The 16,131-nt window shown below is 39.2% G+C and overlaps 1 protein-coding gene across 3 annotated transcripts in view; it reads right to left on the bottom strand.

Moving 5' to 3' along the window:
* Positions 1-4,378: 4,378 nt before the first annotated feature.
* The window catches only part of LOC139748624 (uncharacterized), a 68,426-nt gene continuing 56,673 nt past the window's right edge, over positions 4,379-16,131 (bottom strand). For 2 of the 3 annotated variants that reach the window (XM_071661819.1, XM_071661820.1), the window contains exon 6: positions 4,379-5,839. In XM_071661819.1, the coding sequence (XP_071517920.1) occupies positions 5,757-5,839 (83 nt within the window). In that variant the 3' untranslated portion in view covers positions 4,379-5,756. Of the gene's footprint in view, positions 5,840-7,970; positions 9,846-16,131 lie in introns of those variants that run through there. The other variant, XM_071661821.1, reaches the window with a different exon arrangement.

Genomic DNA, 16,131 nt, shown 5'->3' with positions numbered 1-16,131 from the left:
CTTAGTGACATATATTTCAACAATAATATTAAACACCAATAGATCTTGATTGATGGGAAGGCTAGTTGATGTTATAATTAATCTTCAGTTTTTATAAGTGTATTACCTACTTTGGCGTACATTAATTAATCCACAATTTCCTTGATATACTTTTACGGCTTTGATGAATGCTGTTCAGTGGGAAAGACATGATAGACCGGATCTCAGCTGTTATTTCTGAAATATAAACCAACTATTGTTAGCACTTAAAACATTAGCAGACTAGTTTCGAAGCGGAGCTAAAGTAGATAGATTCATAACATCAACGTTTGCTGATAATAATTTAACTATATATACTGATTATATCCCGGATGGTCCTGTGGTTATCATGCAAATGATGACATTAAACCCAAGGGGTTCGAACCACTGGGTCAGCTTGGGTATTGCCTATCCCATATTTGTTTTTCATCCGTGTCTTGTACAGACTTATGAAAGAGCAAATAGAATCAGACATATTCAGGCGATGGCTTAAATTCTGATTCCCTTTTCCCCCATAATATGACGTAATGGGTAATGTATGATTGCAGCATGGGTGGTAGAATAAAGTCTATAAGCTTTTCTTTTTTTTTGATATTTTTGTTTCACAAGTATGTATGTTGTCAACGAAATTCCATATGATGCCGCATTTCCTTGTGGGCATTTTTTTTGTAAGTTTTGAAGTTTGGCTTCCATTATATTTATAAATTCTTAGAAATCTCAAACACTGCAAATTATGGGCCATTAGTATGATGCAATATCATTTAAACTTTTTTTGACGGGACTAATGTAAATATGGAAGATGAGACGCGCACAACCAGATAATCTAGGCGACCATTATGATCAGTTCTTACAACTGTTCCATTTTGCCATCTATCTGAATGTTGTGGGCCAAGCAATAAAGCGTTTTTCAGACGTGCTATGATGACACAATGGTGGTTCACGTTCGGATCTTTTAAAAAGGTGCTTGAAACGCGCTTCTACAGAGGGGGAATTTTTTTTTTTTTCTCTTTTAGGCATAAGTAGGGAAACGACATATGTACTGAGATGGTAATTTTTTTTTTAACATCTTTACGGATAGGATGATGCTTTTCATGCTTGTGGCAATAACGAGAACCCTCTCCCATATATCCTATATCGTAATCTTGTAATGACTTTTAGTGTAACTCGTTGCTGTTTCACTGTTAGCTTATTCCAAAATTCATTATTAAACAGGATTAGCATAACTGTGGTATAGGACCAATGTTTGGCATTTACCAAAAATTTCTTGCATACGTAGTCTCGCGTAACTCATTGTTATATGACCATTGTTGGCATATTCCAAAATTCATTACACCACTTCTTGTCCTCACATTTCATCAACAACAACCACCCTCTTCCGTTCTAGTGGATTCATGGTCAAGACTCGCCCACATAACACCATTAAGGGCTCATAGACCCTCAAATATACCTACCCATATCCATCATATGTCCACAGGGAGAGGGACAGGATGGACTCCTTTGTAACGACATTTTCCTCATCGTGTCAGTTTCAATTCGCAATGATGCAGCCTTGCCCAAGTTGGTTTTTCATTTGCGGTGAATCATTAGGCAGGCCTATGTGCGTATTTGGAGGGGGGGGTGGGACGAGGACGTCCCATCCTTTAACTAAACAGTATACATTAAACTTTATGATTATCTGTTACATCTAGAATTATTCTAACCCTCAGCGTTCCTCGAAAGGGGGAAAAAATGTATTGGTGTGTCACTTTTATTTACGGCCGTACAGTAATCTCGTGAAGCAGCAGCAGCTTGCCTACAAAAGTATTCCATGGTCTGTCCTGTGTTGAGTTGCCCAGGCAGCCAGCTCTCGGGAGCTTGCCTCCCACACCATATCTTCTTAATACCTTCCACAGAGCATCTCTATCAACTCTATCATATGCCTTCTCCAGATCCATAAATGCTACATACAAATCCATTTGCTTTGCTAAGTATTTCTCACATACATTCTTCAAAGCAAACACCTGATCCATACATCCTCTACCACTTCTGAAACCACACTGCTCTTCCCCAATCTGATGCTCTGTACATGCCTTCACCCTCTCAATCAATACCCTCCCATATAATTTCCCAGGAATACTCAACAAACTTATACCTCTGTAATTTGAGCACTCACTCTTATCCCCTTTGCCTTTGTACAATGGCACTATGCACGCATTCCGCCAATCCTCAGGCACCTCACCATGAGTCATACATACATTAAATAACCTTACCAACCAGTCAATAATACAGTCACCCCCTTTTTTAATAGATTCCACTGCAATACCATCCAAACCTGCTGCCTTGCCGGCTTTCGTCTTCCGCAAAGCTTTTACTACTTCTCTGTTTACCAAATCATTTTCCCTAACCCTCTCACTTTGCACACCACATCGACCAAAACACCCCTATATCTGCCACTCTATCATCAAACATATTCAACAAACCTTCAAAATACTCACTCCATCTCCTTCTCACATCACCACTACTTGTTATCACCTCCCCATTTGCGCCCTTCACTGAAGTTCCCATTTGCTCCCTTGTCTTACGCACTTTATTTACCTCCATCCAGAACATCTTTTTATTCTCCCTAAAATTTAATGATACTCTCTCACCCCAACTCTCATTTGCCCTCTTTTTCACCTCTTGCACCTTTCTCTTGACCTCCTGTCTTTCTTTTATATATCTCCCACTCAATTACATTTTTTCCTGCAAAAATCGTCCAAATGCCTCTCTCTCCTCTTTCACTAATAATCTTACTTCTTCATCCCACCTCTCACTACCCTTTCTAATCAACCCACCTCCCACTCTTCTCATGCCACAAGCATCTTTTGCGCAATCTATCACTGATTCCCTAAATACATCCCATTCCTCCCCCACTCCCCTTACTTCCATTGTTCTCACCTTTTTTCCATTCTGTACTCAGATTGGGAAAGAGCAGTGTGGTTTCAGAAGTGGTAGAGGATGTGTGGATCAGGTGTTTGCTTTGAAGAATGTATGTGAGAAATACTTAGAAAAGCTAATGGATTTGTATGTAGCATTTATGGATCTGGAGAAGGCATATGATAGAGTTGATAGAGATGCTCTGTGGAAGGTATTAAGAATATATGGTGTGGGAGGCAAGTTGTTAGAAGCAGTGAAAAGTTTTTATCGAGGATGTAAGGCATGTGTACGTGTAGGAAGAGAGGAAAGTGATTGGTTCTCAGTGAATGTAGGTTTGCGGCAGGGGTGTGTGATGTCTCCATGGTTGTTTAATTTGTTTATGGATGGGGTTGTTAGGGAGGTGAATGCAAGAGTTTTGGAAAGAGGGGTAAGTATGAAGTCTGTTGGGGATGAGAGAGCTTGGGAAGTGAGTCAGTTGTTGTTCGCTGATGATACAGCGCTGGTGGCTGATTCATGTGAGAAACTGCAGAAGCTGGTGACTTAGTTTGGTAAAGTGTGTGAAAGAAGAAAGTTAAGAGTAAATGTGAATAAGAGCAAGGTAATTAGGTACAGTAGGGTTGAGGGTCAAGTCAGTTGGGAGGTAAGTTTGAATGGAGAAAAACTGGAGGAAGTAAAGTGTTTTAGATATCTGGGAGTGGATCTGGCAGCGGATGGAACCATGGAAGCGGAAGTGGATCATAGGGTGGGGGAGGGGGCAAAAATCCTGGGAGCCTTGAAGAATGTGTGGAAGTCGAGAACATTATCTCGGAAAGCAAAATTGGGTATGTTTGAAGGAGTAGTGGTTCCAACAATGTTGTATGGTTGCGAGGCGTGGGCTATGGATAGAGTTGTGCGCAGGAGGATGGATGTGCTGGAAATGAGATGTTTGAGGACAATGTGTGGTATGAGGTGGTTTGATCGAGTAAGTAACGTAAGGGGAAGAGAGATGTGTGGAAATAAAAAGAGCGTGGTTGAGAGAGCAGAAGAGGGTGTTTTAAAATGGTTTGGGCACATGGAGAGAATGAGTGAGGAAAGATTGACCAAGAGGATATATGTGTCGGAGGTGGAGGGAACGAGGAGAAGAGGGAGACCAAATTGGAGGTGGAAAGATGGAGTGAAAAAGATTTTGTGTGATCGGGGCCTGAACATGCAGGAGGGTGAAAGGAGGGCAAGGAATAGAGTGAATTGGAGCGATGTGGTATACCGAGGTTGACGTGCTGTCGGTTGATTGAATCAGGGCATGTGAAGCGTCTGGGGTAAACCATGGAAAGCTGTGTAGGTATGTATATTTGCGTGTGTGGACGTATGTATATACATGTGTATGGGGGTGGGTTGGGCCATTTCTTTCGTCTGTTTCCTTGCGCTACCTCGCAAACGCGGGAGACAGCGACAAAGCAAAAAAAAAAAAAAAAATGTATATATATAAACTGAGCAACTTCAGAAGAGAACTTTTGACAGCTAAACAAGACTCCTAGTTTCTTAGAGGCAGACTTAACTCTTTGTGTGATATGAGGTTTCTAAGACTGAATATTACAAAATATTTACATTGTATCTAGTAGGATTACAGAAGTGTTAAAGGTGAGAGGAAATTTATGAGGAGTTTTCGGCAGAGAGACGGATAAAATTGGGTCTTGAAGGCATTAAACTTGAACAGATATCGTCTACCTCACTGAGATACCCTGTCCAAGTCTGAGTTTATTAAGGAAGTTGTGTCGAGGTGAGATGCCAATCGAGCAAGAGAAGGAGCAAAATTGAAGAATGTAAAGGAATGCAGTGACGATTCGTCAGCATATAAGTGCATTTGGTTATTTGTGGAAAAATGGAAATGGATAAAAATGAGAAAAAAATAGAAGACAGTAAAGAACCTTGAGGGACACCGATGTTGATAGAGAAAGAGGGAGAGACTGATCCATCAAAAACAACTTAAGCAAGATATGAGGGATGAAAGCCAAATTAGGAGAGCTTAGAGATGAGACCTCAATGCCCCACCCCGTCAAAAGCTTTGGATATGTCAAGGGTAATTACATAGGATTCCCCAAAATCCAGACATTAGTAAGATAGGAAAGAATATCAGGATATGTCAAGGGTAATTACATAGGATTCCCCAAAATCCGGACATTAGTAAGATAGGAAAGAATATCACCAGTGGATCTTGCCTTATGGAAGCCATACTAGTGATCATATAGAATTCATGAGATTGGAGATTTCTGAGGATGTGGGAGTTGAGGAGGGATTCAAAGACTTGGAAATGAAAGGTCTCCATTCTTAGGATTTGGATGTACCAATGCATGCTTCCAATAAAAGGGGAAAGTTCAGGTTAAACAGAAATGAAAGACAAGTAAGCACAAGTGCAAGTTCAGAGGCACAATCTTTCAGTACACAGGGATAGAAAAATGCTATCAGTGGATGTCATGGAAAATTTATTGCGCTTCCTCTGAATAAAGGAATGCTTTACCTCATGGACACGGTACTTGCGGTGATGATGGTATTGAATGATGTTGAATTGGTCTTGAATGATATCCAGACATTTTACATTTCCACTTTTTGTCACTTTCTGTTGGACCTTTATACAGCACTGCCAAAGTATTTTTCCTTGTTTTGTAACGTATCTAATCAGATTGATTTAGATTCATTGAATTCCATTAGGGTCAACTTCTGCTCTTTTATAAATTGAGTCTTCACTGTTCTTGAGTCTTTAGTGTTCTTGCATCTCCTTTTGATCAGTTTTTGATCCAACCAGTCTGCTAACACTGGTATCATCGGCAAAGTTCCTTATGTCTTCCTTTACTTCACTCGTGATATTATTATATAGTGTACTGTACTAATACTGTGTCCTGTAGTACCCTTTTTAATACATCTTCCTCCGATGTGATTCCCTTTACAACCACTGTAAACATATACCAAAGAAAAAGAGGGCTTATGTTAAACTCATCAGTATGAAAAATCCTGAACTAATTGTGAAATTAGATCATCAAACTAGAATGAGGAAAATTTCACAAAACTGACTTATAAATTTGTATACATCATAATTTCCAGTTGCTCTAAAAAGATGAATACAAAATTGGGTGAAAAAAATGCAGAAAATGGTCACCCCAGAATTGCTAATGTGTGGGAATCTTAACACTTAAAAGCAGGTTAAGAATAACAAAATCATGTTCAGCTGACATGTTCACATATGGAAAAGTGGGTGATTTATGCAATGAATAGAAGTATTCAGGTTTCTAATATATAAGGTGAGAATTTTCACCTGAATTGCCTTGTCCCATAAAGTCACATCATAGCAGAATTATACTGTTCCCAGTACTGGTCGGAAATGATAGTGTTTTATTTACTACTCTATGCTGTGTGGCTCTATTGTGTCCACACCTCACAGTAACTTCTTAAGTTAATTCTTTTCCCTTTTCACATGGAGAAATGACACAGGGAAATGAATTATGAATTCAAGATAGTGTGGTATAATAAGGCAGCATACGTAAATTCAAGAGGTTGTATGATAATAAAATGTTCAAGAGAGGGGGTCACTTACAGATGTAAAACTCCCTTGCCATATAATACAAATAAGGTAATTACATCTGAAAAGATAATTAGAAAGCAGTTGGATGACCTATAGAGGAGATATTACCTCAGATACATGTTTTAGGGAGAGGAGTTCACGAACAGATCTCTAGATTTCTATCTAAGACAAAAGGGAAGGCCAGATGGATTGTTTATACCTGGCTTCCAGAATGCATTTGACACCATACTGCATGGGAAGCTAATTAGGAAATTGGATTACTAGGTGGGAATAATAGGGGAAAACCCCTTTTTTGGATACAAGATCAAGTGGAAGGGAACAAACAAAATATATGAGCGAAGCCTTCTTAAAATGGGTCAAGATCAACAGTGGGATGCCTAAAGGTTGTGTTCTTGGATCATTGCTTTTTTTTATCTATATAAATGACTTGCCTATAGGTATGAAATGAACTACATGAATATGTTTGCAAATTTCTTGATGGAAGTGAAAAGCATGTAAGATTGCATCATGTAAGTGAACCTTAAAAGGATGTAGGATTGCATCATGCAAGTGAACCTTAACAAACTCCAAAGTTTGTATGATACATGGTTGATGAAATTAAACCCAAGCTAATTTATAGTAGAATGGGACAAAGTGAAAGACAGCCTCATTACAAATATTATCTAGAGAAGGACTTGGAAATTGATATTATCCCCAACCTTTCACCAAAGTCCCTCATTAGGAGAATAGTTAAGGAGACCAGATGCCTGCAGGGAAGTATTATAAGAGCTTTCAAGTATATGGACAAGATGTTCAGCAAGTTCTCATCCTACATATGCTTGAGTTTGGTCACCACACCTAAAGCAGCACAGAGTTTACAAAGAATGTCCAGAGGAAAGCAAGAAAGATGGTACTAGAATTAAGAGAGCTAAGTTACAGGGAGAGGCTAGAAGCCATAAATAACATTGGAGGAAAGAAGAGTGAGTGGTAAACTGATCACAACCTTCAAGTTTTTAAACTAGACTGATGATACAGACAGGGAACAGTTCATTGAAAACTGTAGGGAAATAAATCAGGAACCTTCTTAAAAAGGATGTAGGGAAGTACTTTTTAGAGCAAATAAGTAGTGAATGAATTGAATAAAATGACTGAAGACATGGTTAGTACAGACAGCATTCACAAATTTACAAAATTTTATGATAGAAAATATACAAAGAGATGCAGCCTCAAGAATGTAAAATTCCCTCGATAGAAAATGTACAGAGAGATGCAGCCCCAAGAAGGTAAAATTCCCTCCCCATACTGTACAAATAGGTTAATAAATTTCTAAGTTACTCATTAGACTAATGTACCCATGCCAAGAATTCCCAAAGTTATTTGAAGAAAAGTTCTATTTTTCCCTTCGTGCTCATTCCACATTCTGTTCAAAGAAACTGCATGTTGTATCTGCAAAGTGGGTCCTTAGCTTTATTTTTAAAAATGTAACTCAGAACTTACAAATGAGGATGTTACTAAATTAAATACATTTAATGTAAGTTTTATTTTATTCTTTCACACCTCCACAATATGAATTATGTACAATCAGTGAACAAATGGCATTAAAATGTTAATGAAACTCTGAAAATTCATTAAATCCTAGAAGTTGCCTTAACTGCATGAAACACAAGCACTGGATTTGTATGCCTAAAAATACATAATTTACTAACAACATAAGTAACATAGGATGGAAATATTCATGTGTTCCAAACAAATTTTGAGAAGTTAATGTGATAAATAGAAAGAGAAACTGCCATTTTATAAAATCTGACACTATGAAGGGACTGAATGTTACAGCAAACATCAAGCATGATGTGTGTACCATTCTGTATACTCTGATTACCTAATTGAAAACTGGGAAGGATAACAGGCTTTAATAATCTGCATTTATACTGAATTCTGATGAATCAAAATTAAGATGAATGAACTGATACTGGCAATGACTTTGAATTTGTTAATTCAGAGTGCTTTTCAATATTTAAGTAACTGATTTGGAACTTTTTAAACCACTGGAAAGACACAAGACACACTGAAGGTAGTCCTTCGGGTTGGTAAGCTAACGAAGATTGTTACAGCAGATGTATTGGTGAAAAGGATATATAGAGGTCTAGTTGAAGGTAAAAGAAGAAAGGGTAGATCAAGGAAGAAATGAATGGATGAAATGAGAAAATTATTTAAAGCAAGAAATAACTTGGCTAAAAATGCCAGAGGGGTGATTATGTATCAGCTGCAGAAGCATTAATGTGAAAGAAGTCTTTGGTCTCGGTTTAAAAGTAAAACTGGTCTGTAAAACAAAAAAGTAACAAGCACTTTTATTATTCTGGAAGTTCATGTTTCAATTAACACATTAGACATAGACTGAGGATGTGTACAAATTCACTGAGAAGCTATATGTGAATGTAAACAGTTAATTCTTAATGCAAAAGATTTAGTAGTTCATTCAGAACTGAAGTTTCGGTTGCTCTTAAATTTACCCCTAAATTTGCAAATAAAAATTTTGTTAAGTTACAGCAACTACATTTCTCGTATTAATCAATTTCCCTGTTAAGAATGATAAAAAACAATGTCGCTGAACTTCTGTGTTGTAAATTAAAATATCCGTGAGGAACTTTATGAACTTTTTGCTTTCAACTTTTAAAAGTTTTCTTTAGTTTTTATGTATGAATGCATTGTTTTGATGTTTGAATTTTACTTTACTTTGAGATAACACATCTAAATAAGTAAGCAGTTAAAATTATTATTGAAATTTGATTAAATTTCAGAAAAGCTTCAACTCATGTGGGTAAAAACAACTACTTAATATTGATTAAATTTCATAAAAGCTTCAACTCATGTGGGTAAAAACAACTACTTAATATTGAATTTTCTTTTTTTTAATGACATTTAGCTATCAAACTTCAAAAGACAATACATTAAAATCAAAATGATAAGTTTCACTCAATATAAAGCCAAAAGTTGTGTTCCTCCTGGACTTCAAACCTATCAGTACACATGTTAATTCAGAATATTTTCATTCCAGACCAGTCCTAGTTTGTTATTCTAAATGAACAACGCTTTACTGATTGTAAATATTTTTTCCAATGAAATGAGGTTGAATACTGATATATTTTGTAACGTTCATACATTATTATGTACAGGTGACAACTTTATATACAAACAGCAAATGATTTATGCCTAATGGCTTGTCAAATTATTTGCTTTTATTTCTAAGTATATAGTTTTGAGCTATGTACATATTACTTGTATAGCTGTCACATAAACGGGGTTGAAAATGTGGAAATTTTAAGATTTAACTAACCTTACTATATTCAGTTGCCTCAATGCATTATACCATGAACCACTGCAGAATACTTGAGATGGGTCCCTGTGACAGTTGAAGAAACAGTAATAATTTGATTTACTGATAACATGTCAACACATGGTATTTTTCCCACATAAAATATTTCTCTGAGGATAAAGGGTTAAAATATTATCCTGATCTTTGATCTTTAAGTATTAATGAAAAATACTCCTAAAAAATGTACAGAGGTTATTAAGGGAATGCCATGAAAAATGAGAAACTGTTTAAAACATTACTGCTTTGAACAAAGATAAAATTAACAAAGATTCAGGAAAAATTCCTAATAAATTTGACTAAAACAACACTTCAAAATCAACATTATTTTGAGAATATACAGTACTGTATAACATTTACCCAGTTATATTAAATCTAAATATCTCCAATGGCTATCCCTTACTGTTGGATAATAAGCTTTATGTATATGCAGTACAAAATAGAAACAGCCACAAAAAGCTTAAGAAGATATACGGGGAAAAAGATTATTACTACATGAGGAAATATTGGTACACCCTTAAGGAATGACTAATCTACTTCCCAAATTCTGTTTATGAAGCTGGTTAGAAGTCACATTACTGAATATTAACAGATATGTAAATCAATATATATATATATATATATATATATATTTTTTTTTTTTCTGTCTCCCGAGTTTGCGAGGTAGCGCAAGGAAACAGACGAAAGAAATGGCCCAACCCACCCCCATACACATGCCTTAATTCAATCCACTGACAGCACGTCAACCCCAGTATACCACATCGCTCCAATTCACTCTATTCTTTGCCCTCCTTTCACCCTCATGCATGTTCAGGCCCCGATCACACAAAATCTTTTTCACTCCATCTTTCCACCTCCAATTTGGTCTCCCTCTTCTCCTCGTTCCCTCCACCTCCGACACATATATCCTCTTGGTCAATCTTTCCTCACTCATTCTCTCCATGTGACCAAACCATTTCAAAATACCCTCTTCTGCTCTCTCAACCACGCTCTTTTTATTTCCACACATCTCTCTTCCCCTTACGTTACTTACTCAATCAAACCACCTCACACCACACATTGTCCTCAAACATCTCATTTCCAGCACATCCATCCTCCTGCGCACAACTCTATCCATAGTCCACGCCTCACAACCATACAACATTGTTGGAACCACTATTCCTTCAAACATACCCATTTTTGCTTTCCGAGATAATGTTCTCGACTTCCACACATTCTTCAAGGCTCCCAGAATTTTCGCCCCCTCCCCCACCCTATGATCCACTTCCGCTTCCATGGTTCCATCCGCTGCCAGATCCACTCCCAGATATCTAAAACACTTCACTTCCTCCAGTTTTTCTCCATTCAAACTCACCTCCCAATTGACTTGACCCTCAACCCTACTGTACCTAATAACCTTGCTCTTATTCACATTTACTCTTAACTTTCTTCTTTCACACACTTTACCAAACTCAGTCACCAGCTTCTGCAGTTTCTCACATGAATCAGCCACCAGCGCTGTATCATCAGCGAACAACAACTGACTCACTTCCCAAGCTCTCTCATCCCCAACAGACTTCATACTTGCCCCTCTTTCCAAAACTCTTGCATTCACCTCCCTAACAACCCCATCCATAAACAAATTAAACAACCATGGAGACATCACACACCCCTGCCGCAAACCTACATTCACTGAGAACCAATCACTTTCCTCTCTTCCTACATGTACACATGCCTTACATCCTCGATAAAAACTTTTCACTGCTTCTAACAACTTGCCTCCCACACCATATATTCTTAATACCTTCCACAGACCATCTCTATCAACTCTATCATATGCCTTCTACAGATCCATAAATGCTACATACAAATCCATTTGCTTTTCTAAGTATTTCTCACATACATTCTTCAAAGCAAACACCTGATCCACACATCCTCTACCACTTCTGAAACCACACTGCTCTTCCCCAATCTGATGCTCTGTACATGCCTTCACCCTCTCAATCAATACCCTCCCATATAATTTACCAGGAATACTCAACAAACTTATACCTCTGTAATTTGAGCACTCACTCTTATCCCCTTTGCCTTTGTACAATGGCACTATGCATGCATTCCGCCAATCCTCAGGCACCTCACCATGAGTCATACATACATTAAATAACCTTACCAACCAGTCAACAATACAGTCACCCCCTTTTTTAATAAATTCCACTGCAATACCATCCAAACCTGCTGCCTTGCCGGCTTTCATCTTCCGCAAAGCTTTTACTACCTCTTCTCTGTTTACCAAATCATTTTCCCTAACCCTCGCACTTTGCACACCACCTCGACCAAAACACCCTATATCTGCCACTCTATCATCAAACACATTCAACAAACCTTCAAAATACTCTCTCCATCTCCTTCTCACATCACCACTACTTGTTATCACCTCCCCATTTGCGCCCTTCACTGAAGTTCCCATTTGCTCCCTTGTCTTACGCACTTTATTTACCTCCTTTCAGAACATCTTTTTATTCTCCCTAAAATTTAATGATACTCTCTCACCCCAACTCTCATTTGCCCTTTTTTCACCTCTTGCACCTTTCTCTTGACCTCCTGTCTCTTTCTTTTATACGTCTCCCACTCAATTTCATTTTTTCCCTGCAAAAATCGTCCAAATGCCTCTCTCTTCTCTTTCACTAATACTCTTACTTCTTCATCCCACCACTCACTACCCTTTCTAATCAACCCACCTCCCACTCTTCTCATGCCACAAGCATCTTTTGCGCAATCCATCACTGATTCCCTAAATACATCCCATTCCTCCCCCACTCCCCTTACTTCCATTGTTCTCACCTTTTTCCATTCTGTACTCAGTCTCTCCTGGTCCTTCCTCACACAAGTCTCCTTCCCAAGCTCACTTACTCTCACCACCCTCTTCACCCCAATCACCCCGATCACTCAAAATCTTTTTCACACCATCTTTCCACCTCCAATTTGGTCTCCCACTTCTCTCGTTCCCTCCACCTCCAACACATATATCCTCTTGGTCAATATTTCCTCACTCAGTCTCTCCATGTGCCCAAACCATTTCAAAACACCCTCTTCTGCTCTCTCAACCACGCTCTTTTTATTTCCACACATCTCTCTTACCATTACATTACTTACTCAATCAAACCACCTCACACCACATATTGTCCTCAAACATCTCATTTCCAGCACATCCACCCTCCTGTGCACAACTCTATCCATAGCCCACGCCTTGCAACCATACAACATTGTTGGAACCACTATTCCTTCAAACATACCCAGTTTTGCTTTACAAGATAATGTTCTCGACTTCCACACATTCTTCAACGCTCCCAGGATTTTCGCCCCCTCCCCCACCCTATGATTCATTTCCGCTTCCATGGTTCCATCCGCTGCCAGATCCACTCCCAGATATCTAAAACACTTTACTTCCTCCAGTTTTTCTCCATTCAAACTTACTTCCCAATTAACTTGACCCTCAACCCTACTGTATCTAATAACCTTGCTCTTATTCACATTTATATATATATATTTTTTTTTTCGCTGTCTCCCGCGTTTGCGAGGTAGCGCAAGGAAACAGACGAAAGAAATGGCCCAACCCACCCCCATACACATGTATATACATACGTCCACACACGCAAATATACATACCTACACAGCTTTCCATGGTTTACTCCAGACGCTTCACATGCCCTGATTCAATCCACTGACAGCACGTCAACCCCGGTATACTACATCGATCCAATTCACTCTATTCCTTGCCCTCCTTTCACCCTCCTGCATGTTCAGGCCCCGATCACACAAAATCTTTTTCACTCCATCTTTCCACCTCCAATTTGGTCTCCCACTTCTCCTCGTTCCCTCCACCTCCGACACATATATCCTCTTGGTCAATCTTTCCTCATTCATTCTCTCCATGTGCCCAAACCATTTCAAAACACCCTCTTCTGCTCTCTCAACCACGCTCTTTTTATTTCCACACATCTCTCTCACCCTTATGTTACTTACTCGATCAAACCACCTCACACCACACATTGTCCTCAAACATCTCATTTCCAGCACATCCATCCTCCTGCGCACAACTCTATCCATAGCCCACGCCTCGCAACCATACAACATTGTTGGAACCACTATTCCGGTTCAAACATACCCATTTTTGCTTTCCGAGATAATGTTCTCGACTTCCACACATTCTTCAAGGCTCCCAGGATTTTCGCCCTCTCCCCCACCCTATGATCCACTTCTGCTTCCATGGTTCCATCTGCTGCCAGATCCACTCCCAGATATCTAAAACACTTTACTTCCTCCAGTTTTTCTCCATTCAAACTTACTTCCCAATTGACTTGACCCTCAACCCTACTGTACCTAATTACCTTGCTTTTATTCACATTTACTCTTAACTTTCTCCTTTCACACACTTTACCAAACTCAGTCACCAGCTTCTGCAGTTTCTCACATGAATCAGCCACCAGCGCTGTATCATCAGCGAACAACAACTGACTCACTTCCCAAGCTCTCTCATCCCCAACAGACTTCATACTTGCCCCTCTTTCCAAAACTCTTGCATTCACCTCCCTAACAACCCCATCCATAAACAAATTAAAAAACCATGAAGACATCACACACCCCTGCTGCAAACCTACATTCACTGAGAACCAATCACTTTCCTCTCTTCCTACACGTACACATGCCTTACATCCTCGATAAAAACTTTTCACTGCTTCTAACAACTTGCCTCCCATATATTTTTGGAAAGAGGGGCAAGTATGAAGTCTGTTGGGGATGAGAGAGCTTGGGAAGTGAGTCAGTTGCTGTTCGCTGATGATACAGCGCTGGTGGCTGATTCATGTGAGAAACTGCAGAAGCTGGTGACTGAGTTTGGTAAAGTGTGTGAAAGAAGAAAGTTAAGAGTAAATGTGAATAAGAGCAAGGTTATTAGGTACAGTAGGGTCGAGGGTCAAGTCAATTGGGAAGTGAGTTTGAATGGAGAAAAACTGGAGGAAGTGAAGTGTTTTAGATATCTGGGAGTGGATCTGGCAGCGGATGGAACCATGGAAGCGGAAGTGGATCATAGGGTGGGGGAGGGGGTGAAAATTCTGGGAGCCTTGAAGAATGTGTGGAAGTCGAGAACATTATCTCGGAAAGCAAAAATGGGTATGTTTGAAGGAATAGTGGTTCCAACAATGTTGTATGGTTGCGAGGCGTGGGCTATGGATAGAGTTGTGCGCAGGAGGATGGATGTGCTGGAAATGAGATGTTTGAGGACATTGTGTGGTGTGAGGTGGTTTGATCGAGTAAGTAACGTAAGGGTAAGAGAGATGTGTGGAAATAAAAAGAGCGTGGTTGAGAGAGCAGAAGAGGGTGTTTTGAAATGGTTTGGGCACATGGAGAGAATGAGTGAGGAAAGATTGACCAAGAGGATATATGTGTCGGAGGTGGAGGGAACGAGGAGAAGAGGGAGACCAAATTGGAGGTGGAAAGATGGAGTGAAAAAGATTTTGTGTGATCGGGGCCTGAACATGCAGGAGGGTGAAAGGAGGGCAAGGAATAGAGTGAATTGGAGCGATGTGGTATACCGGGGTTGACGTGCTGTCAGTGGATTGAATCAAGGCACGTGAAGCGTCTGGGGTAAACCATGGAAAGCTGTGTAGGTATGTATATTTGCGTGTATGGACGTATGTATATACATGTGTATGGGGGTGGGTTGGGCCATTTCTTTCGTCTGTTTTCTTGCGCTACCTCGCAAATGCGGGAGACAGCGACAAAGCAAAAAAAAAAAAAAAAAAAATATATATACCTTGCACACGAGGGGGGAGGGGGTTGTTATTCCATGTGTGGCGAGGTGGCGATGGGAATGAATAAAGGCAGACAGTATGAATTATGTACATGTGTATATATGTATATGTATCTGTGTGTATATATATGTATACATTGAGATGTATAGGTATGTATATTTGCGTGTGTGGACGTGTATGTATATACATGTGTATGTGGGTGGTTGGGCCATTCTTTTGTCTGTTTCCTTGCACTACCTCGCAAATGCGGGAGACAGCGACAAAGCAAAATATACAATATATATTTCATACTATTCGCCATTTTTTCCTGTATAAGGAAGGTGACAACAAAATCAGATGACTAAGCCTCAAGAAAAAAAAAATCTCACTTGGCTCCTTTCTCAGTTCCTTTTAAAAACTAATACAGAAGCAAAGGATTTACACACACACATTTATTTATTCATTATACTTAATAGCCATTTCCCGCGTCAGCGAGGTAGCGTCGAGAAACAGACGAAAAATGGCCCATCTACTCATATACGCATATA

Source organism: Panulirus ornatus, chromosome 5 (genome assembly GCF_036320965.1).
Source record: "Panulirus ornatus isolate Po-2019 chromosome 5, ASM3632096v1, whole genome shotgun sequence".
NCBI lineage: Eukaryota > Metazoa > Arthropoda > Malacostraca > Decapoda > Palinuridae > Panulirus > Panulirus ornatus.
Note: the sequence above shows the minus strand (reverse complement) of the source record. Positions and strands in the feature narration are given on the sequence as shown.